The 26569-nt window shown below is 53.1% G+C and overlaps 1 protein-coding gene across 1 annotated transcript; it reads left to right on the forward strand.

The window, feature by feature from the left end:
* Positions 1–386: 386 nt before the first annotated feature.
* Positions 387–26569, forward strand: LOC122392164 (LIM/homeobox protein ttx-3-like). Its single transcript, XM_043386744.1, has 5 exons — positions 387–589; positions 13113–13336; positions 17059–17375; positions 21950–22122; positions 25538–26569. The coding sequence occupies exons 1-5, from the start codon at positions 521–523 to the stop codon at positions 25604–25606; spliced, it is 852 nt and encodes a 283-aa protein (XP_043242679.1). The 5' UTR covers positions 387–520; the 3' UTR covers positions 25607–26569.

A 26569-nucleotide genomic window follows, 5' to 3' on the forward strand; every position in this document is an offset into this window, starting at 1 on the left:
AGCAGCTTGGGAAACTATTAACAGAAAACATTATCCAAATTTAGATCATTGCAAAACTATTTAGTAAGTTCAAAGGCAATAAAATACCAAAAAAAAGTTTGAGACACCAAACGCCAAATCGACTCAAATATTTTGATATGGTTTGGGCAAAGCCAAAAGTTGGGTATCCGATTGTCTAAATAGCTTCCGCTTGCATACGTGCGGCTGACCGTCACCAGACCGGCACTGCTGTCCACTCGGTCCAGCCGGGGCGGGCGGCCTGTGTCCTGTGTCGGTGGGCGGCGGCGGCGGCGGCGGCGGCCGACCAACCCCCGGTGGCGGCGGCGGCAGCAGCCCGCCAGTGGCGCCCCCCGTCGGCCGGCCCTGCCGCCGGCGCCGGCCTCCACCAGACTGCGCGCGACCGCCGCGCCGATCGGAGCGCGGTGTGAGCCGCGGAGCCGTGCCGCGGGTTGTGCGAGCGAGCTGACCGACCCGGGCCGTCACACTGGCCATCGTCTGCAGTTCGGCAGTGGCCGCCGCCATGGCTCCCAAGGACGGCGCCGACACGGAGCTGCGGCCGTGCACGGACAGCGAGCCGGATAGCGTTGAGGTGAGTCCGAGAGAGCCACTCCCTGTGTGAGAAGGGCGACAGTGGACGCTATCTGAAGCGGCCTCTGCTCGTGTATTCTCGTTGAATCTCGCTGCCCACAAGAGTCTGGGCCATCTTTATCCGTGTGCTTCTCTGTGAATCCCAGTGTCAACATAACAGTGACCTTCTGTGGCGTCCAATGCCATTGTATCACGTGTGACGTCCGGTGACGTCCCGTAAATAAGACTGTTCAGTGTGACGTCTTCCATGGATGTTCTGTGATGCCGTGTGGCGACGCCAATGACCTTCTATCATGGTCAAAATCCCAAACGCTCTGTCCCTTGGCTCCAGCCACTGCGCTGTCACCGCCGGCCGGTCGCGTTCACCAAGGGCCGGGTTTGCCGATGTCTGGTCTCTGTGTTGGTATCATTTGTGTCTGCCGCTGTCTGCCGCTGTCTGTCACTGTCTGGCTGTCTGCCGTCTCTGCCGTGTGTGCCGATGTCTGCGGGAGCGCTGATTCGTTCCGTTCGGCTGGCCGTGGCCGTATATCCCGTCTCGGCGCCGCGCCGCGGCCGGCAGCCCCGGGTGGCCACCGGCTCCGTCTGACTCCCCGTGCCGGTACCCGTCTGCCGGCGCCCTGCCGCGCGGAGGACAGCCGCACTGCACTGCAGGCGAGGGGCCGCGGTGGCCGGCACCGGCTAACCCGGGTGTGGGATGGTAGCCGCTAGCCTCCACTGTGGTAGAGGATGCATGTGTAGGAGAGACTACAGGCAGGGACAGCTTTTTTAGCCTCAGCTGCGAAGATAGCTGTAAAACAGGTAGGCGTTGTACGGTGCCATCGCCACAGTTCTGACCTCTCGATTCAACAGCGCTGCGCTACTCCTAGCGATGGTATCGGGCCCAGCGGGAGGGTATGTACCGATGGCAGATCAGGAGACTGGCAGGGGCCTAGTGCGCTACCATTCGAACTGCACACCTTGCCGGTCATGGCGGGCGGAACGGAACGGCAGCGGGCGGAACGGAACGGCGAACGGCAGCGGGCGGAACGGCTAGCTCCCTGCTGCCGTGCAAGCACCGGCCCATGTTCTGGACTGGGTTGGACTCTGGTTATGCTGCTTCACTGCTACTGATATGGATCGGTGGAAGATCGTCTCACTTCACTATCTGTTGAGAATCCCGTCTCACTGTAGGCTGGCGTCATCCTAGTGCCATCATGCCTTGACGTCGTTCCCGGTACGTCCGTCGCCGCCTTCGTGTGATCCACCCTCGTCATCTTATCATCTCTCCAGTTGTCTCTTCTCGTCCATCTCATCTCCCAAGATCCGTCCCTTCTCCCCTGCTCCGTCTCTTCTCACTCGATCCAGATACCCTCTCACTTGGATCGGATTCCCTCTGTCCCCGTCATGCAAAGTCGCCATGGCTGAGCCGTCAGAGCTGTGGCCTGTGGGCGCTGAACAATGGACGCTGGAGTCTTTTCAGCCCTCACCCCCCCCCCCCCTGTTGTAGTTCAGAGCTGAACCGTCAGAACCAGCGGCGTATTTAGAAAATCGCGAAGGGGGGGGCCAAGGGTTTGGAGGGCGCCACCTCACCCAAGGAGGGCGCCATACGGTCGCGAGATAAAAAATCGCTCAGTGGGGGTTGGGAGGCGTTTTTTACCATGCCACCAGTTTTTTTTTTGCGTAACCTCTATAGGTCGTGCTGCATTGATTTTGCATCGTGTGTATTCTTTATACTTCAGGTCACAAAAGGTCAAGTGTTCTTGAAATGCTGCGCCGAAGGCGCGCGAAATTTTTGAAAACAACCTTTTCCTCCGCTTTTTAGGCACGCCTTTTATACGATCACTGTTCAAAGCTCCTCTCGCTCTTTTACCAAATTTGAAGGTGTAAAAAATACCTAAGGTTTGGTCGGGCCGCTGCCACACAAACTGTACAGAAAGCTTGGCTCATGGGTGTCGATGTATAAAAGTTTATTGGCGGTGGCATATCTACGCACCAGATCACCGTATCGGATTGATACCGGAGCGCGAGATGCGTAAACATCATCCAAATTACCTCAGACCAGCCTTCATAGCCTTCTCACAGATGCATAGTGTACCCACATAACCAGTTTCAAAAGTACGTCGAGTATAAAGTACGGATGGAATAAGTACGTCAAGGACGGAAGTAGGCGTAGGTATCGCAGAGGTAGGTACGTACAGTACAAAGTACGTATACCTAGACAAAAGTACCTACGTCAAGGAAGAAAATACGCATCGAAAAAGTACGTAAATTATAAAGTACGTATATCGCTAAGCATAGATGTCGCAATCGGTCGCAACTACAGCGAGACATGCAGTGCAAACGGTAGCAGACAGCAGTAGTTTCCCCTACCAAAGTGGTGGTTTTCTACCACAGACGCTCGTCGAGGTCGGAAATTCCAAATACGCGTTTCAATCACCGAAACTTCAGATGCCTGCTGTTGCGCCCGAACCTGTTGACAATACTTAATCGTAATCCATATAGATGCCATGATGCACGTAAAGTAGGGGAAAGTGGGGTAAGACGGGCACCTTAACTTTGGAGCCATTTTTCGGCCGGTTAGAAACATCATAGAAACGGGAAACTGGGTGAAAACCTTTTTCAGACATTTTACTTTCATTTGCCAGAAGATGAGACTTAGACCTGATTCAACAAATAAACTGCAGCTATTTTTGCAAAACCTTGCAAAAACCCGTCTTACCCCACCCCATGGGGTAAGACGGTCACATGGGTAGGGCAAGACGGCCAGCTTCTTTCACCGATCAGCGCAGCTCGCAACAAATGCCCGAGATTAGCCGCATTTATACAGTCGCTCGTTGGTCTCAAGTGCTTCGGAAATGGCAGTATACGAGATTCGTGCAGAAGGCGTATGCTCCTATATAGGCCCTAGTTCAGAAGCCATGTAGAACCGTTTTTCACATTCATTATTCGAGAATAAACTGTGCCGAAGGAATATTGCTAACATGTCTGTGAGTATCGGAATCGAACATATTCTTATTAGAAATGCTTCTTTTTTCCTACAGCAACAAAAATATTTTCACCATTACAGACCCATTGGGTTCATAGTTGCCCGTCTTACCCCAAACTCAATGTCAGAAGTTCAGCACGATTTTTCGCTGTGGACAATTTGATGCAGACAAAGCAAATCCGCCGTAAATGAACACTGTTGGCATATGAGTGTACCACAAGTGATTGCGAGTTTTTAACTCTATAGTGCTGTACACAAAAGCTTGCACAATACATTATGGATGTTTTCAATGAAATGAGTGTTTTAAAGAAATCAAAATAAAAGATTATCGACTGAACACAAATTCACCAGACTTGAATGGTGGTGTGTAGTGGGAAAGGCAATTCTGGTCCTAACTTTTCTTGCTCGTAGCGCTATTGGTTTGGTCTGCAGAAGGGGTGCCCGTCTTACCTACCCTGACCGTCTTACCCCACTTTCCCCTAGGATCAATCCGTTAAGACCAAAGACGTGTTTTATGCATCGTAGAGCGTAGATAGTTTTGGTAGGTATAGATACTTCATTCATTGTGCTGAATGCACGTTCATTTGTGGCAGTTTTCACGGGTGGAGAATTGTGCTGGACTGAGGGTGCTCGAGCTCTCCCAATTCCACGCCGGCTTGGCTTTGGAGCCGCGGCCGGGCGGCGCGGGTCAAGGTCACCGCTAGGCGGCGGCGGATTTGCTGCGCCCGAGCACCCCCAGCTGGTCACAATTCTCCACCTATGGCAGTTTTCACAGGCAAGACATCAACTATGTGCAGTAGAACGACTAAGTTGAAAAACATGCCAAAGGAGTAAATAAATGATAGGAGGGCAGCGATCAACGGATGTTGCCAATAGGTAGAAGGGCTGCGATCCACAGGAGGGCACTAATAGGTAGAAGAGCCCCGATCAACATCCCGAGTTTCGACAGTAGGGCACCGATAGGTAGGAAGTTGGCGAGCAGCAGGAGGGCGCCAATGGATAGAAGGGCAGCGATCAACAGGAGGGCACCAATAGGTAGGAGGGCGCCGATCAACAATCAACAGGAGGGCGCCACCAGGTAAGAGGGTGGCGAGGAACAGGAGAGCACCAATAGGAGGGTGGCGATCAACAAGAGGTCGCCAATAGGTGGGAGGGCGGTCATCAACTGGAAGTCGCCAATGAGCGGAAGGGTGACGATTAAAATGGGGGTGGCAATGGTGAGGAGGGCGCCTTTGCTCAAGAGGATGACACGAACAGGAGGGCGTCTGTGCGGAGGGCGCTGGTCAACAGGAAGGTGCCAGTGGATAGGAGGGCGGTGATCAACAGGAGGGTGCCAGTGGTTAGGAGGGCGGCGATCTACACGAGGGCGCCAATAGGAGAAGGGCCCCGATTAACATTCAACAGGAAGGACTAGGGAACCAATAGGTAGGAGGGCGGCACTGAACAAGAGGGTGCCAAAAGGGAGAAAGGCGGCCTTCAAAATTTCACATGAGGGCGCAATAGGTAGGAGAGCGCCAATAATTATGAGGACGCCGATCAGCAGAAGGGCGGCAATGTGTAGCAGGGTGGCAACCTACAGGAGGGCGCCTTCGGGTGAGAGGGCGCTTATTTACAGGACAGCGGCTTACATAGGCGACCACCGTTACGCTTAGAGAGCTACAGCCTACAAATGTGGTTGGAGGGCGCCCGAGGGAGCCCTCCAACCGTATTTGGAGGGCGTATTTGGAATGGGCGTCCTCCGAGGGCGCCCTCCATCCGTATTTTCCCTGTAAACACATTCGCGATTGGAGGGCGCCCTCCAGTCGCGATTGTTTTTCGATTCGATTATATCACAATTGCATTTGCGATTGGAGGGCGCCTTCGGCGCCCAAGGGGGGGGCCATGGCTCAGTGGCCCCCCTCCTGCCTACGCCCCTGGTCAGAACGGTGGGAAGCCCTCAGCCCCGTGTTGTAATTCAGGGCCACGGAAGCGCCTCTCGGCTTGCAGGCTGGGCTGGGCCGCCAGATCCGTGGGCAGTGGCTAGCCCTCAGCATCCTGTCGTGAGCAGGGCCGTAAGAGCTGAGCCGTCCGAGCCGTGGGCAGCCACCAGCCCGTGTTGTTCATGCTCCCAGCACTCCTCAGGGCTCTGGGCTGGACTGAGCCGCCAGGGCTGTAGGCAGTGGGCAGTGGGCGGCTCTCAGCCCCCTGTCGTAAGCAGGATTGAGCCGCCAGGGCTGTAGGCAGTGGGCAGTGGGCGGCCCTCAGCCCGTGGGGATGAGCTGCCAGGGCTGTAGGCACTAGGCAGTGGGCAGTGGGCGGCCCTCAGCCCGTGTTGTTGCCACTGCCGGCGCACCTCGGGGCGCGGCGCGGGCCGCCGGACGATGCGCGGCACGCCGTCGACCTGTCGCGCCGCATTACGGCGGACAGCGCAGACGCATTGCCGGGGTGCTCGGCGACGGCTGTGCATGTCAGACGCGATGGGAACAGTCACCCGCACTGGCACGGGTAACGTTAATCCAGCCCGGTGTCAATTGGTGGACAGAGACGCATTCAGCTGCTATTGGCGCGATGTATTTAATACCCACAGGCTTCAACACTACGCTGTTTGGAGATGACACGAGCTATTTTATCTTGTTTCGATATCGCCTTGGATGAGGATGACGGTGTGTTATTGTGCTGTCAAAATTATCCAGCAGGCACTCCACCCTCTGAGACAAACTGCGCCATCCATAAGAGCGTAAGGACCGTCTCCGACGGCCGTCTGGCCACCTGACCCCTTCTCGGCACAAGTCGGCGCCATGTGTGCGTCCGCCCCGGGGCGGGCGAGCGAGCGAGGGAGAGGGGGAGCCAAGGACTCCCCGGGCGAGGACCTCCCTCGAAGTTGGGGAGCTCGGCGGTCCCCTCCCCTCTCTCTGGTCAGTGCCGTGGCCCGTGACTCTGCCTCGGCTCTGTCACTGCCGCAGCTGCCGGCTCCGAGCGGCTCCGCTCACGGCGGGACCAGGTGCCGGTGCGACTCGTTTCCTGGACCCGAGCTGCTTCCTCCTCGCTCTGATCAGGTACAAGGCCACAGTGCATGGCGTCGCCGGCTTTACGGCGGCTGCGCTGAGCCGCGCGCGTTGTGTTCCGTGTCGTGTACCTGGCGTCGTGTGTCGAGTGTCATGTCCTGTGTGTCGCGTGACACGTCACACATTCCGCGGCGCGCTCGGTTGCAGCCGGCGTCGTGCGGCCGGCCGCGCGGCGGTGGGCCGAGGGTCCGGCCGGCCGTCTCCGCCGAGCGGCCGCTCAGTCTCGGTTTGACGAGGGTCGTCCGTCGGTTGGTCCCGGCCCGTCCGCGCCGACTCCCCGTGGCGATTTATCGCCGGCCGTCCCGCGCCGATCGCCGACGTCGGGTCACAGAGCAGGGTCGGTCGGGTTGCGTCGCCTCTCTGTCGTTGGGCGCGAGAGAGCCGGCCGGCCAAAACCGCTCCAGCGGCGACACGGCAGCCACGGCGCGGTCTCCGGCCTCCACTGTGGATAGATGTCACCCACACACCGCCGCACACTGGTCGGAAACGCTCCAGCGAGAGGCCAGCGGCCTTTCCGCAAAAGTTTTTTGCTTGTTATTCCACAACTAGTGAAGCAAACTTCATAAAACTTTGCATACCTTCTCTGTCATATGTAAGCTATCATTTGGATGTCAAGCACTCAATATATGACGTGAATCTGTTAAGTTATGACGTCATAATTGAGTATAATACAGGATCTAGCACCACTTTAAGTCAACAAGGGAAATTGGGAGCTGCTATTCGGGCACCGGGAATGGTTTCATGCACTTCTTGCAAGGTCCAGTGCTTGACTTAAGCATTGTTGACTTTGCGTGACGTCATTTATGACGTCACTAAGGCCATGTAAGTTTTTCGTCAATAACTCCTGATCAGATGGAGCTAGAGAGTCGGGAAAGCCACTATTGGACTCAGGAAGACCTGCCGAATCGAGTGATATGCGATATGACCTCCTTCAACCATTTTCGTGACCTGAGGGGCTCCGACCTGACCTTGACCCGAGGTTAACACCTTAACCCTCGCCGGCACGGGGGGGTTGATGTAACCCCCCTAAGGTTTTTCGCGAATAACTCGCGTAAAAAGCGGCCGATCGCGACGAAACCTTCAGTACCCTCGCATTGATCAATATTACACCTATCCGGAAAATTTCATGACCCTGACCCCAATGACCTTTGACCTGTGACCTCTTTTCCGTGACCATGTTTGGTCGAAATCGCGATTCGGCGTATGTCGGCTCGCATTAGCCGCGCGTTTGCAAGCTTTTCGTGGTTTCAAACGTTCGAACATGTGATTTGATGTTGCTCCCATACATTAGGATGGGTGTCAAGGTCACCTGAAGGTCAGGTCAGGTCATTGACCTTTGGTGACCTCGGGTGACCTCGGTTCACTTTTTCGAGTTTTACATGTTTCTAGGCTAGTTTTTGGAGCTGAATTCTAATTTAGCAACCATTTGAACATTTACGAAGTAGTTTTGGCGCCTTCGTAACATGTTACGAAGCTGTCAGAGGCGGTTGACACGTATTACGAATACCCGTCACAACCCCTACCGGTTGACCTGACCTGACCTGACCCGACCTGGTCTAAATGCTTAAAGACATCATCTCTGATCAAAACTAATACGATATTCGTGATCAGCACCCCGGAAAACCTCATAGCAGCCACAATTTACGACTTTCTAACATGTCCCGATTTTCCCGGTTTTCGGGTCACTGACCTAACCTGGAAGGTCACCCGATGACCTAGGACCTTAAAATTGGGTATCATCGGCTTCCTCTCGTGACGGGCAACACGCTCGCTTTTTTCTGCGAGGCTCTAGCTCGACCATGGGCCAAACGCGAGGGGGGGTCGTACCAACCCCCCCCCCCCCTTGTGCCGTCGAAGGACGCAAAATGGCCTGTGCCGGCGAGGGTTAAGTTGACTTCACCCGAACACCAAGTATAGCATTCAACACGCCTGAGCTAGACAAACACGATTATGCCAAAATCGTGGCAGTGCGACCATTTTTGGCAAAGTAATTAACCTAAAACCGAGCCTGTGCCTTGTGGCACTTACCTGACCTAAGAGGTCACTGTCTGACCTAAGACCTTAAAATCGGGTAGTACCTAATTTTTGCGTCTTATAACGGCACACAAACTTTTTTTCCGAGAGGCTCTAGCTCAATTAGAGGCGAAACGGCGAGGGAGTTGTACCAACCCTCCCCGGTCAATGTAGAAAACCAATCGGTCCGGCCAGGGTTAAATACCGGAATTGTGATCTAATGTAAAAAGACGGCCCAAGGTAACCCGACGGCAGTGACAGGTGTCCTATATTTGCAGCGTCTTATATTCACGAAGGTTTCAATTTCCACTTTCTTCAGCCGAGTGATGGTTGTCAATAGCAAGGCTCTCTAAATGCAAGCCGTAATCGCCACGCAATATGTGGAAGGCTTTTGATGTCAATACATACATAAATGCATACATATAACGCGCTTTTCACAAAATTCATAAACTCAAGCGCATCTGTTTTTAATGACCAGTCAACTACGCATGGATGCGTGCAGGCCACACAGGTCAGCGTAAGCCGGGCGCGGCGGCCGAGCCGAAACTGGGGCGGGGCGGGCGGTAGTTGGGTAGGAAGAGCGGCTCCTGCAAATTTTGCGCAAATATGCGCAATTAGCTTTTATGTTGCCCTGGTGTAGATTTAAATCCTACTTCATCTCACAAAAAATCAGAGTGGAACTAGATGGGACTACCTGTTGTTTCCTTACATAAACTTTGCAGTTATATTCCAGAATCACTGTAGGAGAGCCTTCATAAAAAAGCTACAGTACATCTTAGTTAGGGAAAAAGTATACCAAAAATTTTGCACTGACCAGTCGGCAACTTCATAACGAACATTTTGATGCATAATATGTGGGATTTCAATTTGGTGTCTATCAGCAATAAGACTCTGAATATCCGGCTCAAGAAACCTCTTGCTCCGCGTCAGTTTCCGAGTTCTGGGATACCCCATCTTCGGGGGCTGATTACAGCTATTTTTGGTCATCCGGATTAGTTTTTTTGGCCTAAGTATAATAATTTGATCAATTTCAAATCGATCTATATAAAAAATAATCCGAAACTCCGGAATCGCCCGTGGCCTCTCGTGAGGGCGTTTCCGACCAGTGTGCGCCGGTCGCCGCCGGCAGCTCAGAGGGATCGAGTGACGTGGGGGGCTACCATCGCTGTCACATGGAGGGGGAGAACATGACGAACAGAGGGGAGAACACGCTGGACCGGCGGGCAGAGGAGCCGCTGTTTGTCTAGCTGCCCGGTGCTGGTGTTGGCTGGCGCCGGCGGGCCGTTAGAAGTGTGGTCAAACAGCGGAAAGTGTGCTCACTGCTCCCGCGGGGAGTGGCCACGCTCCCGTTCTCTCCCCCTTCGCCCCTGCTCTCTCCTCCCATTCATCATCTGTGCCCCTCTCTATGCCTCTCTCTCTGGGGTGTCTGCTGACGGCCGCCCCTGAATGGGCCACCTTCAATGGCGAGGCTGTTACATTTTCATATGGAAAGAGTGTGTGTTCAACGCTTTGATCGGGCGGCGCGCAGAGCATCACTTCAATGGAAGGTCGCTCGTTCGTTGTTTATTTTGTTATTCATTATTCGATTGTTTTCATGGTTCATGCTGTGTAATTGTCCGTGAGCCTTTTACATTTGCTAAATCGTGTACAATATTTTGTGCCGTTTTTGAGCGACCTTGCAGGTCTACATTTAACTATGTCTTCTCGGAACATTACTTGCTGTTTTATTTGGCTTCCATTTTTATTAAATTTTAAAGCTCTATTAAACTTTTCGAAGGAGACAAAACCGAAACTGGTGAATAACTGGATACGGACAATTATTTGAGAATTTCTGAAAACATTTTACCTCCATTTAGATAGTTTAATTATCTACCAATTCATAGTACCACGTATCGGAAACTGTTGGCGCTTGAACAATTCTGAAAATAGGTACAGCTTATCAATCATAAAATATCATCAAATGCAAAATATCCTTTAGATATGAAACTAAACAGATGTGTCCCCTACCACAAAGCTATGCTGAAAAGAAGTTCGTATTTCATAGCGACTGCTGCTAAAAACGGGACGGGAATGTCTCCTGCCGCGAGCGGCATCGGTCAGGTTGGAGGGGATGAACGGATGGGGTCGTCGGAGCAGGAAGGGGCGACCGGGGACACTCACTGTCGCAGTAGGGTCAGGGTGTCTGAATGGCTTTGAGATTGCATTGATAGTCATTATCAATTATTCACCATCAGCATTCATCGTCATCATTGACATCATCAGCTCAGAGCCGATGACCTTCACAGTCTGGGCTCCAAAAATATCAAATCATCATCAAAATGACATAATCAGAAGTACGTTTTTGGGTGGCACTGTGCAACTGTTGCACAATTCCATGTGACTCTTTGACTGCAGCCTGTATGCACGATGTCACCTTGTGGCACTGTGACTGCCAGTAGCACGCTGCCTGGGTAACACAGTGACTGTTACTGTGTCCATATGACTATGCGGTGCAGTGGCTGCCTGTCCTTCTGTCTCAGGCTACTGCTGTTCTTTTGGTCGGACGGCATGTCACACTGTCACAGAGCGGTGGCTCCGAAGGCTCCGAGCGACGTGTGTGGTCCAGGAGACGGCAGACGGAGAGGAAGGGAGGCGAGAGAGAGAGAGAGAGAGAGAGAGAGAGAGAGAGAGAGAGAGGGAGAGAGAGAGAGAGAGAGAGAGAGAGAGAGAGAGAGAGAGAGAGAGAGAGAGAGAGAGAGAGAGAGAGAGAGAGAGAGAGAGAGAGAGAGAGAGAGGAGCCGGGGTGACTGTTCCTCCCTCCTCGCTGCATGAGTGATCACATCCCGAGCACAAGCCGCAAGCACAGTCAAACCCCTGGCGAGTGAAATCTGTCGCTCCACTATCATAGTTCCGTCTCGTCCTGCTTGTTGTGTCTTATATTGCACCGCCCCACACCATGTGCGTTGCTGTGCCGTCCTTTATATGCTGTGTGCTGTGCTGTTCTGTGACGTGATGTGTCGAAGTGTCGTGAATTGTCATGTTGTGTTGTGCCGTGTATGTATGTCGTGTGCTGCTGCTGTGCTGTGGCGAACCGTACCGAAACGGGTCATGTGCCGTCCTGTGCCGTGCCGGTCTGTGTCGTGTGCCGTGCTGTCCTTGCTTTGTTGCGTAATTTTCTGTGCACTGATCCAAATGATGAGGAAATATAATTTGATGTAATAATAATATGCTGAACAGCAATTATTAATTTAAAGCAATTACAAAGAAGTTGCTAAGTCATAGTTCACCCACTTTTAAGACTTGGTATTATTTCTGAAAAATTATATAATGCTTTATTTGGATAAATCTGAAAACTCACTGACCTGGAATAAAGTCGCGTGGTGCGGCTGGCATTGCCGGTAAACACAGAGCGTACACAGACCACAAAAACAGTGTGTGTCGCGCTCTCTCGCGCGGCAGAGCACCGCGTCTGTGTCGGGGCACGTCTGCTATGTGTCGGCCGGCCGGGGCAGGTGATGGCTGGCTCCTCGAGCTGCTCAGTCGTGCGCCAAAAAACGTCGCCCTCCGCGACTGTCGCCGGTCGCGACGGGTGCGTGGGAGGGAGAGAGGGATGGGGAGGGGAGAGAAGAGGGATGGGAGGATTGGCAGGGAGAGGCTGGTGGGTGAGACAGCCAGACTTTGTGAAGCTCCCGAATGTATTGCCGAATGATTTGTGAGTTGCCTACCGTGCGTGGGGCCCTGTCAACGACTCTACAACTGCAGCTAAACTTCACAACTCCTTCGCACAAACGTTCACCCCCCAGAAACAGTACTGCCTCTCCGTTTTCCAGTAGCGGCTGGGGCTAAAATTGATGCGCTGGGTGTCTGGCAGCGGCCGGCCCAAAAAGCGGTTGGTCCGGCCGCTCCGCGCGGAGACAGAACCGGCCGGTGGGCGGACCGCACCGGCGACCGAACCGGCCGGTTCGGAATGTGACGCGCACCGCGATCGGCATCTATCGGCAGATTTCCGCGTGTGAAACGCTAAGGCCATCTTTCACTGCGATCGTGTAAGATGACACCTGTACACGGTAAAATGTGCGGTGGGTGACGCGCTGATTCGTTAGCGACGGCAGCCGGTGACGCTGCAGTCAGATAACGCAGACAGCTGGAAGCTGACCTGCCACCGGCCGGTGACGGTGGTGTCACCGCGGCTGATCGCGGTGGTGGGCGGGAGGGCGGCAGCGATGGTGACGATGTGTTGTTGTTTTGGCTGCACTTGTGAATGGTGATGCCCGATGAGACGGGACTTTTTTTTTTAGTACAAAGATGGTCCTATCATTTCTACCATTGTGCCCTGTGGGCTGTGACCTGTGTAAATGTGCCCTGTGACCTGTGTCTCACTATGTGTCGTGTCCCATCGGACTATGCCCTGGGACCTGTCTGACTGTGACCTGTCCTGGCTGTGCCCTGTAACCTTTGACTTGTCTAACCTGGCCCATGTCTGCGATTTTCTTTTTACGCTAACCCGTCCTGTGACCCCACAGCTGCTGGACCTGGACTCGGACTCTGGCAGCCAGGGCTGGCAGGCACCGCTCAGCTACTGTGACGCCTGCGAGGGCTGTCTGGGTCCCGACGAGCCCAGTGTGGAGGCGGGGGGCCGCCGATGGCACCCCTCCTGCCTCACCTGCTGGGTGTGCGGCCTGCCGCCCGACCAGCGCTGCTTCATCACACGACTCGGACACGTGCTCTGCATCGACGACTTCAACAGGTCAGTGTTCCGGCCCGGAGAAGTCACCATGACTTGTTGACTGTGGATGAAGCGCCTTGGCTTGTCCTGCTGGGCTTGCGTAGTGCCGGTAGGGTATTGATACTGAAGTGACGGCTTGGCTGCTGGTCTGCGCGATGGCAGAGTCGGTGGAGGCTAACGGGACCGCAGGACAAGAGTAACTAGTGATGGCGTTGGGAAATGTAACAGCAGAGCGGCGGCTACGCATTGCGCACTATACGTACGCCCACAGCTCCCGCTTATGTAACGGGTGTGGTCAGTGCAATTGCGACCCGGCTGTAAAACTAACGCATTGTGCATATTCACCACTGCACGTTGAGTGAATTCGTTGAAAGCGGCGGACCCAATGTTTTGTCTGACAGCTCATTGTTTTGACCAATTTTTCAGCGTGACACACAAAACGCACAATTCGCACAAAAGGACGGGCAGAGCTTGCGGGGGCAGGTGGACCTCATTTGGCTAAACTTGGGATAGGCAAAAACCGTACACATATGCAACTATTGTTCATCATTTTAACCTTGTTTCTCTTATGCAACTGCGGTGCATGCATGATATATCATCACGGCTCACATACCTTAAATCTACATTTGCATAATATCTGCTCCTCGAAATACCGCCCAAAATGTGCCCGCAGTCGCATCGTCCTGCGAGCGATGCGGACCGACTGTTTCCCTGGACCTGGTCCCCTGCTCCCCTGGTCCTTTTGGTGTCGGAGGAACTCTTAGGAGGGCTGTGGGACGACCATCAGTCGCGTGCCCGCCGCCCGCCGCGCCCCTCAGGCGCCTGCCGAGCCGGGGCGCGTTTTCACACGCTCCTCATACACATTTATCGGATGATCGGGTCGGATTTTAGCGCTTTATAACGTTTCTCGCCACCACTAGACCGGTTACAACAGCAGAAAAAGCTGCTCGGCGCCACCCCCTGCCGGCCACTGCCTCTCGATTGCCCCACAGAAGGCACCCGGTCGACAAAAACTGAATAATACCGGGCCGACGGACAGCGGCGCAAACACGGCTACAGAAACCGGCCGCGCCATCAAAAGCTCATTCAGGGTGCTAACACCCTTCCGCAGCACACATGTCGGTGACAGCGCTAAAAAATGTAGCCCCGCAACCATTGACGCGGGATGAGCGCGTCGAGAGGGTTTTCAATGGGCCTCTTTGATCGGTGGTCGCATTGACTCGCGCCGGCGGGAGGGCGGCGGTGGCGGCGGCGGCGGCAGCGGCGGCTCTGCTCCCGGCCCCGCCCGCCAGGGTCGCCATTCAATGACGTCATATGGTCTGTAGTAGCTCCAGGGGAACAGACAAACTAGCAGCCCTAGGCAGGGACGTAGCCAAGGGGGGGGGGCACCGGGGTCATGGCGAAAAATAAAAAATAATAAAAAATGATAAATAAATAAAATGAAAAATAAATGAAAATAAGTAAATACAGCTGCGCCAGACTCCCAAAAATAGTGGGCCAAATCCCAGGAGTTTTCCTTTTTGGAGGGGGTACGACACTAGGCCGCGACCTGTGGCCCCTCCCTGAGCAAAATCCTGGCTACGTGCCTGGCCCCAGGGCAACGTAAGGCATCTTGGTGGACGCCTTGCGGTGGACGCGACACTGGGTAGCGGATCTATAAGAGACGGGATGGTAAAAGTTGCGGTCTACTTGCTGAGAATCAGTTTGCGTGCATTCACATTTAGCCACTGCATAGGACAATGCCAACACGACAGTCACGGCGAAGTCAAAGGAACAATAACATTTTTGTTTTATATAAGGCCGCATTCTTTGGGCGCTGAATATCCCTGTTGGATACAATGTGTCTGTTTGGCGTCTCCTTATTGGCCGTTTCTTAGCGTGGAATCTCTCCGATCCATCTGATCGATCAGTCGGTGAACGCTGCCGGCACCCAGACTGAAGCCGGTGTAGCTGACAGATATCTGTTGTCAGGCCGTGAAGGAAACAGATCCTTCATGAGCTGATAATCTGCGGCGACACAATAGGCCACTAAGGTGTTAATGTCAATAATCAGACAAAACTTGGGCTGCAGCGCGGCTGGCTAAGTGATAATGCGACGCGGCTGTGTGATAAGCGGTTACAGAGAGCCGCGCGGCGCGGCACTGACAGGTGAACCATCGCTAGTCTGGTCAGAGCCGGCGGGCGCCGGCGAGCCGCACAGCGCTGCCGAACTGCAGGTGCCTGACGGACAGACAGCCGGCCTTTCAGAGATGGACACCCGTGACGGGCGCTGATTGACACTCCTGCGAGCCTGGCAACGACTCAAACGACGGGAAAGGGATTAAAACGAGTGGGAGAGTTTTGGAGACGGCTCACGAAGTCTAATTTGAACTTGAAGACCCGGTCACGAGTAGACGCTATTATAGAGCTGCCACCAGACACAATGGTGCGTGTGCAATTGTTATAAAGATCATGAAGGAGATTTGATGAAGGGGTGGCGAATCGTGCAAAAGCCACCGTTTGGATTGATGACCTATGTCGCCGACAATGACAGGACGCGGACGCGACTGCTGTCGTACTCGGTTTAATGACACAGGACACTTGTCAGACAAAACCTTGTGTCTGATAGGTAATACCTGCACGCATGAAAACGTCACCACTTAACACGCCGGGTGCTGCAAATCAATGTTGTAGTTATACATTTTGTATGCTCGTTTATATAGTATATCTAAATGATGATTATAAACACCAATTCAAATTTGGCAGTTATTTTGTATTCATTTTAAACACTACACTGTCATAGGTAAGAACACCTATATATTAGACAGATAAAAGCCGTTGACATATCCCTACGTTGCCGGTTGTATACTTTGAAATAGTCAACATGAAAAAATTGTGTTAGGCTGATATCGCTGTGGAAAACATCGCTGTGACATCGCATAACGTGGGAACTGATCACGCTCTGATAAGAACTTCATTAATTTCATGGCAGTTGGCACGTTCAACTCCTTTGACTTGCTCAGCGTCAGCGGCCGTGGTCATACGCATTACGCACAAGAGCTTATAATTCTGCACCATAGGTGGCGCTAGCAGTCAGCGCCTGAAGGTAGACTGTGCCGCACTACTTCGGCAGCGCCATCGGTTAACGCCTGAAGGTAGACTGTGCCGCACAACTTACACAGGGCTATCGGTAAACGCAGGAAGGTATACTGTGCCGCACTACTTCAATACATCAGAAGCGCATTGAAGTCTAGTTAACTAAGCACTTCAGTGAAGGTGTGTGATGAAAATAACACATTTTCTCTTCTATATCATTTCATAAGATACTTAGTATACATTGTAAGCATTGATTTGGTACGTATGCATTGTTAGCATATGCGTAAATAGGGAAATGATACAACTGTGCGAGGGGCCGAAAGGGGAAGCCACTGCATGGCTTTCCGACGATGCCGCCTTCTTTCCAATGCATATTATGATTTATGAGCATTTCACGAAGGAATGGCATCTGTCGTCGCGCAAGCTTCTTTCTTGCTCCGAAAATTATGTTCCTCTGTATTTTGATGTTGTTTATGCGCTTAATATAACTCCCGTCCCGTCCATTTTATTACAAGCTGTAGGTATGTTGTATGTGGTATAACCAATGCCGTCCACTCCATTGCTGGCTATATAACACGTGTCGTGCTCTGTCCCGATTCAGGCTGTAATATATCCATACCTTCCGTTCGTTACGGTCTGTATAAGCAATGCCGTCCGTTCCGTTGCAGATTATACAACACGTGCCGCCGATGCGGCCGCCAGTTCTCCAGTCCCTGGGAGCTGGCCGTGGTGGCTCCGACCGTGCCTCCCCGCCGCTACCACCCGGGCTGCTTCAGCTGCGGCTTGTGCCGGCGCACCATGGTTCGCCACGAGCTGTTTGCCGCCGGCCCGGACGACGTCTACTGTCCGGCGCACGCTGCGGCCGGCGGCGGCGCGGTGCCGCCCGGTGCCCTGCCGCTGCCGCCCGGCGCGCTGCCCGGTCAGCCCAGCTATGTGCCGCCGGGGAGGCCGGGCCGCGGCCGCCGCCGAGGCGCCAGGAAGACAGGTCAGTCGGCAGAGCCGGGTGTGTTAGCCCTCGCCCGTATTGGTGTTTTTCCAGCCGCGAACGTATAAGGGGGGGGGGTCCGTTGGACCCCCCCCCCTTGCCGTTTCGCCCCTGATCGAGCTAGAGCTTCGCGGAAAAAACGAGCGTGTTGCCCTTGACGAGAGGAAGCCGATGGTACCTAATTTTAAGGTCCTAGGTCATTGGTTGACCTTGCAGGTCAGGTCAATGACCCAAAAGTCGGGAAAATCGGGACCTGTTAGAACGTCGTAAAATGTGGCTGCTATGGGGTTTTTCGGGGCGCTGATCACGAATATCATGTTAGTTTTGATCACAGATGATGTCTTTATGCATTAAGTCCAGGTCGGGTCAGGTCAGGTCAGGTCAACCAGTAGGGGTCCTGCCGGGTATTCCTAGTAGGTGTCAACCGCCTCTGACAGCTTCGTAACATGTTACGAAGGTACCAAAACTACTTCGTAAACGTTCATATGGCTGCTAAATTCGAATTCAGCTCCAAAACTGGCCTAGAAACATGTAAAACTCGAAAAAGTGAGCCGAGGTCACCAAAGGTCAATGACCTGACTTGACCTTCAGGTGACCTTGACACCCACCCTAATGCATGGGGGCAACATCATATCACATGTCTGAACGCTTGAAACCACGAAAAGACTGCAAACGCGCGGCTAATGCGAGCCGACATACGCCGAATCGCGATTCCGGCCAAACATGGTCTCGAAAAGTAGGTCACAGGTCAAAGGTCATTGGGGTCAGGGTCATGAAATTTTCAGGGTAGGTGTAAAATTGATTAACGCGAGGGTACTGAAAGTTTCGTTGCGATCGGCCGCTTTTTACGCGAGTTATTCGCGAAAAACCATGGGGGGGGTCCGTTCGACCCCCCCCCCCCCTATACGGGCGAGGGTTAAAGGGGTGGGAGCAGCGGCCCTCAGCAGCGAGCGGCGATGGCACGCTCAGATTGTCTCGGCTCAGTGGTTTCGGTTGATTGGTCCGTTGTATAGGGACTGAGCTGTGTTTAGTAGCACGACTGACAGGTTTTGCACCAAATGACACCAGCTCAATTCATTCGTGTCTGTTTCTAGACCAGACAACTACCTATGACGTAGGCGGGGACGTTATGTTTTCCAAGGACAATAGTTCCTGGTCGAGCTATAAAAATATGAAACACCTCAGCTCAGGCCAGTGACAATAGCCGTGGCTCGTCGCGGCTTGTTCGACCCCGGCAGCAAACATCATAAACATACGATGAGACGGCTAAACAAAAGATAACATTTCTGTTAAAACGCGGAACAGCTCGATAAACAGGCATAATGACAACAGTCTAGCTACCTAGCGGCAATATAAAAATTCATTTCCGTTTCCGTGCATATTGCACGGATCACATCTTCAAAGAAAATACCGCACGAACTCTATTCCTTATAGGTGGATATGAACATGTATTGGTTGGCATATAAAACTATATTTTAAACTGTCAATGCATAAGAGTCCAACTGTACCCAAAATTGTGCCTTTTTATTATTTGGTATAGTGAGCAATTAGTGTTAAAATTTGATCTTACCTGCTACTTAAAAGTATAATTAGCACTTGTTCAGTTCAATGACAAGCTCAATCAATTCGTGCTTAAAAAATGGCTAGCACTGATGTCCCTTGATTGTATAACACACTCTCCGGTATCCACTAGCCCGTTTATTTTAGCACACTTCCGAGGCCGCTACGTCCTCCCAGAACTCTCGCCTTTAGCTGCACTGCTCACAGTTCTAGGTAGTGCCGCGTATCTATCAGTCGCTGGCCAGTGAGCCGAGCGAATATCTGTCCGCTTCCGTCATCGGTCGCGCTCTGGGGAGTATAGCCCCGATCGCTGTGAACATTCCAGGGTACCGCTCTGTGGCGAGGGAGCGACAGCGATTCTGTGATGTGTGGGGGCTCACGTGGATTTTGGTGAGGCAGAGACGGCTGAGACAGACACATGGCTTATTCTGTGGCAATGCTTTCGTCGTCGCCGTCGTCTTCATCGGTCCTCTCAATTATATGCTCGTAGGATCAATCGAGCTGACTACCGAGCGGTCTTCTTGATGGTTCCGATCCGGCATATTGGCCCGTACGCGGTCTCTCCCGCCAGTCCACAGGGGTGCCCGTGGGGGTCCGAGCGGCACTGGGTCGGCCTTGGGGTGCTCAGTCGCGGCGGCGCCAGTTGCGTGCACAGACCGTGAAGAACCACTCAGTCAGCAGCGGGGCACAACGCTGCACCGCCGCCGCCCGAGCTGAAATTCCCCGGGCGCAGGGAACTGCTATCGTGAATTATGTCTTATGGAAGTTCCTGTTTTACTGCCGCCTTATCTAGAAGAGCTATGCATTAAGTCCTTTTGGAGCGTTTACTGACCACTGCGATACCTATATTACCCGTGGGCGACTTTTGACCACCACGGGTATGCATGGCAAGTTCAAAAGCGCGCAGTGCCAGAATGATTAATAGTTAAGTATCGTGCCATGCTCGTACAAGATTGGATCGACAAAAGGTATTTTCTTTATTTCGTCGTAGCTGTCTTTAGAGCGCTACCGTGGAATAACGACGATCTGAGCAGAGCAGTTTGATTCGAGTCACGTGTTGTTTGCATGAATTAGTAGTGGTTGAACGTGCAGTTTGCTCCAACTTGAACTAAGAACGGTGACTCCTCCGCTCCCCTGGCTCATACACTCCGTCCCTTCTCGGTCTATTCTTTCACTCGCTCCCACCGCGCTATTCATCTGAGCTGCCGGTGCCAAGGGGTCCCTAGTGTCCCGTATAAAAACGCAGCTATAAAGCAAACACTGGTCATCATCCGCCCCGCAAACAACGTCGCCACCTCTGACCACCCAGCGCTGTGAGGGATGCGATGACACACCGGCCACCGAGCCGTCTCAGTGCCGGTGCTGACTAGCTTGTGCCGGAGGCGCCAGGTCCCGCCGGCCGCCGCGAGGAACGCACTAGGAACAGCGCCCCCCCCGCAACCCCCCTCTGCGTGTCTGCCGCGCATCAGTGCCGACTGTCATAACAGAGTGCCCCCGTGTGACGGCGAGCTGCCACTCAGCCTCTGTCGCAGTCGACCCGCCGCTCCCTCACCCACCCACACACACACGCGCGCACCGCCGACCCTCGTAACGGATGGGCAGAGTGGGAGGAATTAATGAAGGTAATGAGTTATCAACTATTTTAGGTTTTCCCAATGTTTTACTCCAATTATCCGGTTCATCTTGATTTGATGTGCCGTTGAAGAACGTTGGAAATTGCAAAATTGCAAATTAATCACGTGCTATCCAGCACCATAAATCCAAAATAGATATTTGAGAGAAAATTTCATGCGCAATTTTAGACCTTTCGAGTGCCTAGCAAGAAAAGCCTGCAGTTCTGCGTAGCGATCTATCCAGAAGCGCTGTCTCGCGAGGTCTGGCAGTGTGTCCGGACGCCGTGGTGTGACCGTCCGGCTCTGTCGCTCGCCGGTGCAGCTACTGCTCGAACCGACTCCGGACCGACTCTGTTTATATCAAACAGTAGCCGAAAAAGTGCCGTCCGACTGCCGACCGTATCTGCTGCCGTCCCGTGACGTCACGCCCTGCTCTCGGTGATGGGCCGCAGGGCTGGCAGGGCCGTGGTGGCCGTTTACAGGGCCCGATAGCCGCGGGTAACCCGGTGGCACTGCACCGCGTCAGCTCCAGGCGTCTGCAGCAACTGTGCCGGACGCCAGCCGCCCCGGCCGGCCTCAGGGGACCGGCGGACGGCCGCTCCCCGGCCCGGTATACCGCCCGTATGGGTCACCGAGGGGTGGAGCAGCGTTCCTGGCCGGGTCAGGTTTCCAGAGATGTCCAGAGGTCCCAATCGGACCTATACCGAGCATGGCAGCTTCTGGACGACGCGTTCTGGCATAAAAAAAACCGATGGTGACTGTCGAGCACGTGTGTGTCTCAGTACCACGGTTTAATGCTTTCCAGACAGCCGATGGAAGTGCCGAGTCAGCGGCAAATGAGCAGTTTCAGTGACCTTTTTACACATGTTTTGCCTGCCGATTTGATATGTTTCCAAACATCACTGCCCAGTGTTATATGTCGCCTTTACAAATCATCTGTGACGCCGAGGGCTGCCTCGAGTACATACGAGTAAGCTCGGACATTGACTTTGCGCCGGTCGTTTGCTGAACCGACCTAACTGAGCCGACGTTTCTCTTCTTGATACAGTGAATCGCAAACGATCGAGCTGCCTCAAAGAAGTATAAGACATGGTAGTCGTCAGAAATCCAAGTGAGAAATCAGAAATCCAAATTCCGATGAGATGACCTCTCATAACTTTTTTTCCTGAACGCCACCGCAGGTTGCCAACCGTCGTCATTTTTGTTACCATGGGGGCAAGGCCATCAGTGACTAACCCCTGATCTCCAATCTTTTCCCAAGTGAGACTGCGAGTGACAAATGACCTGATCTGACCAAATGACAATGGCTACCGGTGACTTGTGACCTGACCTAACACCTCTCCTTCCCTCCATAAGGACACGGCCAGCAGTGACCTGACCTACCTCCGCTCCCTCCAACAGGAGCGCGACTACCGGCAGAGCTCTCCGAGTCGCGGAGGAAGCGACATCGGATCCAGTTCTCTGCGCAGCAGCTGCGCGAGCTACAGACGTCGTTCGGAGGAAACCCGAACCCCGACTCCAAGGCCATCTTCGACCTGGCCGGCCGGCTGGGCCTCGGCAAACAGCATGTCCAGGTATGTGGCTCCGACGCGCGCGGCAGACGGGTGAGGGAGGTCTGGCGATGAAGAACAGAAGGTCGCGGGGTGTCCGGCGGTCAGTCCGTACCATGTTCACCCCGCTGTCAGCTGTCCGTGGTTAGGTGTCCGGCGGTGGCTGTGGCCACTGGCCAGTCGCCGTGGTCGGCTTTGGTCAGTCCCTAGCCGGTGGACTAACCGCGGCGCGGCGGCGTGCAATGGCTGTGTTTTGGTGACGTCAGAGGCGGCTGACTGACAGCAGGGGAGGAGCATCGGCAGTGGAGCCAGCCAGCCGTGTACCGCCAGTAAATATTTGTAACTGAGCCGGCCTGCGCAGTGGCACCAGAACCCCGGAACGCAATCTAACTCGGCCGTGGCGGCCGGGTGCCACCAGACAGACTCGGACAGACATTTCCATCGCCACACAGTGCGGCCGAACAGACACGGATAGATGTTTCCATCGCCACACATGAGGGACGGGACAGAGTCGGACAGACATTTCCTGACAGACTCGGATAGAATTTTACAACGCCACACAGTGGCCATACAGACTCCACATGGTGACATGTAGAATGGACTTAAAATATTGCAAGTTTTTCAAGGTATTTAATTCTTCTTTATCTGATCTGAGGCTGCATACAACAAGTTTGAATTCAAGGTATCGAGAGTAGGGAAGCTCCGGCCAGTGTTGATGGGTGCACTGTCCTGGAGCCACCGCCCGGGTGGCTCCAGAGGACCTGCAGTGTTGGTTGAGGTCATCGCTGTGCCACCCAACATCCTCCTAGATAGTGCCACCGGCGCCGGACGGCAGTGGCGCCCTGTCCCCCACACACGGAGCGCTCTCGTCCAACAGACCCGGCCCGAATCGCCCACCTTGGGCCGCAGACCAGAAAAATGCAGCGCTGCTCCGCGCCGCTGCCGAGTCGTGTCGTGCGCGTTACTGTCGTGACAAGCTTATGTCACTGTCAATGTCATGTCGAATGTCTCAGCACAGCGGCGACCGGCTGCCGGTTCTGGAAACTGAATTAGAGGTGCCGGGAGTGTCTGTGTTCCTGAGATTCTTGCGTGGTACAATCAGCGCAGGAAGCTGTTAGATAAACTACATACAAGCACTGCTGAAGTCGCAGAACACTGACTTAGAGTGCCGAAGGGGTTAAATAACACGAGGCTGACCTAAAGTGTCTCGTATGTGCCGTTGCGGCTCGCCTTGTATAGCTCGCTATGATCCTCGTTGCAGTTGTTTGTAAAGTTGCATCCTGCAAAGAAGATTTATGTGGTTTTTGACTTCGCCAGCGAACTCGCGGCAAATCTGCTGCACGTTCTCAAATCTGACAAGAGAAACAAATGTGTTACCATGGTAACACCAGCTGGGTCGATAGCCGAACACATTGGATAACAACGTTCTGCCGAGGCTTCTGCCGGCCACCCGGTCGTGGTACCGCCGGATGTATCTCGAAGAACAGTAGTGCTGCAAGGCCACCGGCCGCCAAAAGTGCTGTAGATTAAATACAGTTCTGCATCTCCGTGCGTTGTGAGAAGACCAGTGAACTGAAACAAATGGTTAATTTGCCACCTGTGATCATTGCAACAGGGAACTGGCACTTCCCCCTCCGGTTCAGCTTGAACGGCGTCAACTTCGGAAATAAATAACGAACAGCTTATGAGTTTGGAAAGGCCTTTTGAATCAAACGCATTGTGATAATAATCGCTTTCAAAATTCGGTTGCGATTTTCCCAGTATTTATTGTTATATTTATTTTCTACCGTGTACGATTTTTAGGGGTTTACTCGAGTGACACTGAAGTCGCAGCGGCCCCTGAGATTCGCGGGCCGATTGCGTTCCGTACAGAGTCGGCAGTGACCGATCAAAAATTAAAAAGCCAACAACGGTCTTGTTCACATCAGTGCAGCAATTCAATTCTCGGGACCAGTGGTCCGTTGGATCACCCGACACCAGTTCCTATCAGGAGCAGCAGAGAATGAGAACAGCGTTTTACAAATGCTCCCTAATGGTGAACCGACCTGACCTACCGTCAGCTTTGTAAAACCCATTTCGTTAAGGTGCGGAAAAATTTGTAGGTGCTGTTAGACGGCACCTGCAGCAAATCGCTGGGAACTCAGCGTCAAGCGCCAATCGATTAGTTTCATTTCTGGTGAATGGATAAGATCCAACATATCTGAGCTAAACATATCGATTCTCGGGCTCGCTGACAGAGCAGATCAGTCTGATTCCTGCGCCGGCTGCAGCGGCAGCAGCGGGCCCTATCAAACGGTCCATCTCGCGCTGTTCGGCGTCGAGCGGCCCGCCTCCGGACCGCTGTGGCCGGTGTGAGCGCTGCCACCGGCCTATTACCGATATCTCGCCCCATCCGATTCTTTTCTGTCGGCCTCCGCGTATTTGTGAGCTGCAAACGAGTCACCTGGCGCGAATCGGTGCGAGCCGCGGAGGAAAAAATAGCCGATTAGCTGTAACCAGTTTAGGCCACCATCGCGGACCAGTGCAGTATAGGTGGGATGTAGTGGCCACGTCGTTACTGAAGGGTGGAGACCAATCGTGGGGGCGAACGGTGTGGCAGTTAAGTAATACAGTGTTTCGCTGCATCGAGAACCTTGGACAAGAATCGTCCCCTGACGACACACGGTCGCAAATATTCCTATTCAACGGTGCCCAATGTTTTCTGATGAATCACCGTGTGCGATCCATATTTGCCAGCGGCGTTCATGCATGTAGCATGTAGATGTAAGATAGCTTTATTACACGCTTATGCCACCATCTTGACGGCATTAACATGAATAGTGGCTAGGTCGCTGTGGGATCCTGCGGTTTTCCGTCCCGCTGAACACATACATGGAATTGCTAATGTGCCCGCCGCGTGCCAGCGAGGTGACGGCAGACGAAATCCCGCCGAATAACACGGCGGTGGACACGGGTGATGCAGCAGACACGACTGACATAGTGACACGACTGACATGCTGACATGAATGACATACTGACACAGCTAATATTACGTCACAACTTATATGACTGACACAGTGGCACGACTGACCTATCACTGACATGGCTGACACGACTGACATGCTTCGTGATAAATTGTCGATGGCAATGTTTTTTTTTTCTGAACTCTGAAGATTGTTCAATGCTAAGCGATTTTGGAAGCGATTCGTGTCGCAACACTGCTCAGCTTGTAAAAAAACAATGATTCGGCCATTAAACAAATGCGGAGTTCCGAAATTTTAGTTACTTACTGCGAGATGTCAAACAGCTGGTCATTCGGTAGCTATACGATTAGTCGTGTTTCTGTGAGCGTAGTTTCTTTCCACAATATGTATCGATTATGCTATGCGAACATTCTAATGCGTGGTTCCCTGTATGCCAGATATATGTCTCGTCCTAACAGCGTGCTTTTTTGTTATAGGTGTGGTTCCAGAACCGCCGCGCCAAGGAGCGGCGGCTCAAGTCCGAGTCTCCCCAGTCCGAGTCGTGACAGCGCGGCGGCGGCCGTCCCGTCGGCTCTCTGCGAGCACTGCTGTGTACCTGAACCCGCCACCCTGGCTGTGAGTCGGGCGCCGCCCCGGGGAGGGACTGCCGACCAGCGATGGCCGAAGAGAGAGAGAGTCCCCGGTGGCTGTCCGCGGTACGGGAGCCGCCTGCATCCGACCGGCCGCCACTGCGCCGCTGTGCTGTTGTCTGTTATGTGAAATGATGTGATGTGGAACGATAGAGGTGTCGTGTTTGCCGGCAATGCGGCCAATTGTAAATCCAGGGAGGCGTGGTTTTGTTGAGATGGTGCACAGGCACCCATTGAATGGTAGATAAATTTAGCATCGGTTCAAGTGGTACTGAGTGAACCGCAGCAAGACGATGAAGACATTAGTGGGCCGGTTTATTACTTTCGGCCAAGTTAAACGTATAGTCGATGCCTCAGTGTTCTGATATGAGGTGAATGTGGATGGTACCCGTGTCATTTATGTATAATGACTTATTTATGATAGCTAAATGTGGTCGCAATGCTTGCTTTGGGAAGAAATTTCAGTGTCACTTCAGTTAGCGAAAACATTTTTTTTATGACGCTTGACAGTGCAACAATTATTTGCTCGGTTTTGTCGCTTATCTACCTACTCTCATTCATCAAATTCCACATTTTTACTTCTTTGGTAATGTTGACACTGAACCTTGAAGATACAGTACTAGGGCACATTTATGCAATGTTTTCCATAAGTTCGACTTCCCATTGTTTTAGAGCCGTTCACTAGCCGGGGACCAATAGCATAAAGCTCGCCTGGGTCGCTTTTCGTGTAATGCCTAGTGTTTTTTGTTGGTGCATTTTCTCATCATTGTGACACCGGTCATGCTCTGTGTCTGATTTATGTACAAGGATGACGCTACGATCGTGCATAAATGATTGTGCCGGTGAGGTGGATGCCAATAAATATGCAAACGATATTGA

The sequence above is a fragment of the Amphibalanus amphitrite genome, unplaced genomic scaffold, assembly GCF_019059575.1.
Source record: "Amphibalanus amphitrite isolate SeventyFive unplaced genomic scaffold, NRLGWU_Aamphi_draft 000472F_arrow, whole genome shotgun sequence".
Lineage (NCBI taxonomy): Eukaryota > Metazoa > Arthropoda > Thecostraca > Balanomorpha > Balanidae > Amphibalanus > Amphibalanus amphitrite.

Excerpts from the sequence above, each read along its gene's own strand:
- LOC122392164 (XM_043386744.1), top strand. The coding sequence starts at position 521 with ATGGCTCCCAAGGACGGCGCCGACACGGAGCTGCGGCCGTGCACGGAC. Across the intron at positions 590-13,112 it reads GCGAGCCGGATAGCGTTGAG|CTGCTGGACCTGGACTCGGA; the intron begins GTGAGTCCGAGA and ends GTGACCCCACAG. Across the intron at positions 13,337-17,058 it reads TGCATCGACGACTTCAACAG|ATTATACAACACGTGCCGCC; the intron begins GTCAGTGTTCCG and ends GTTCCGTTGCAG.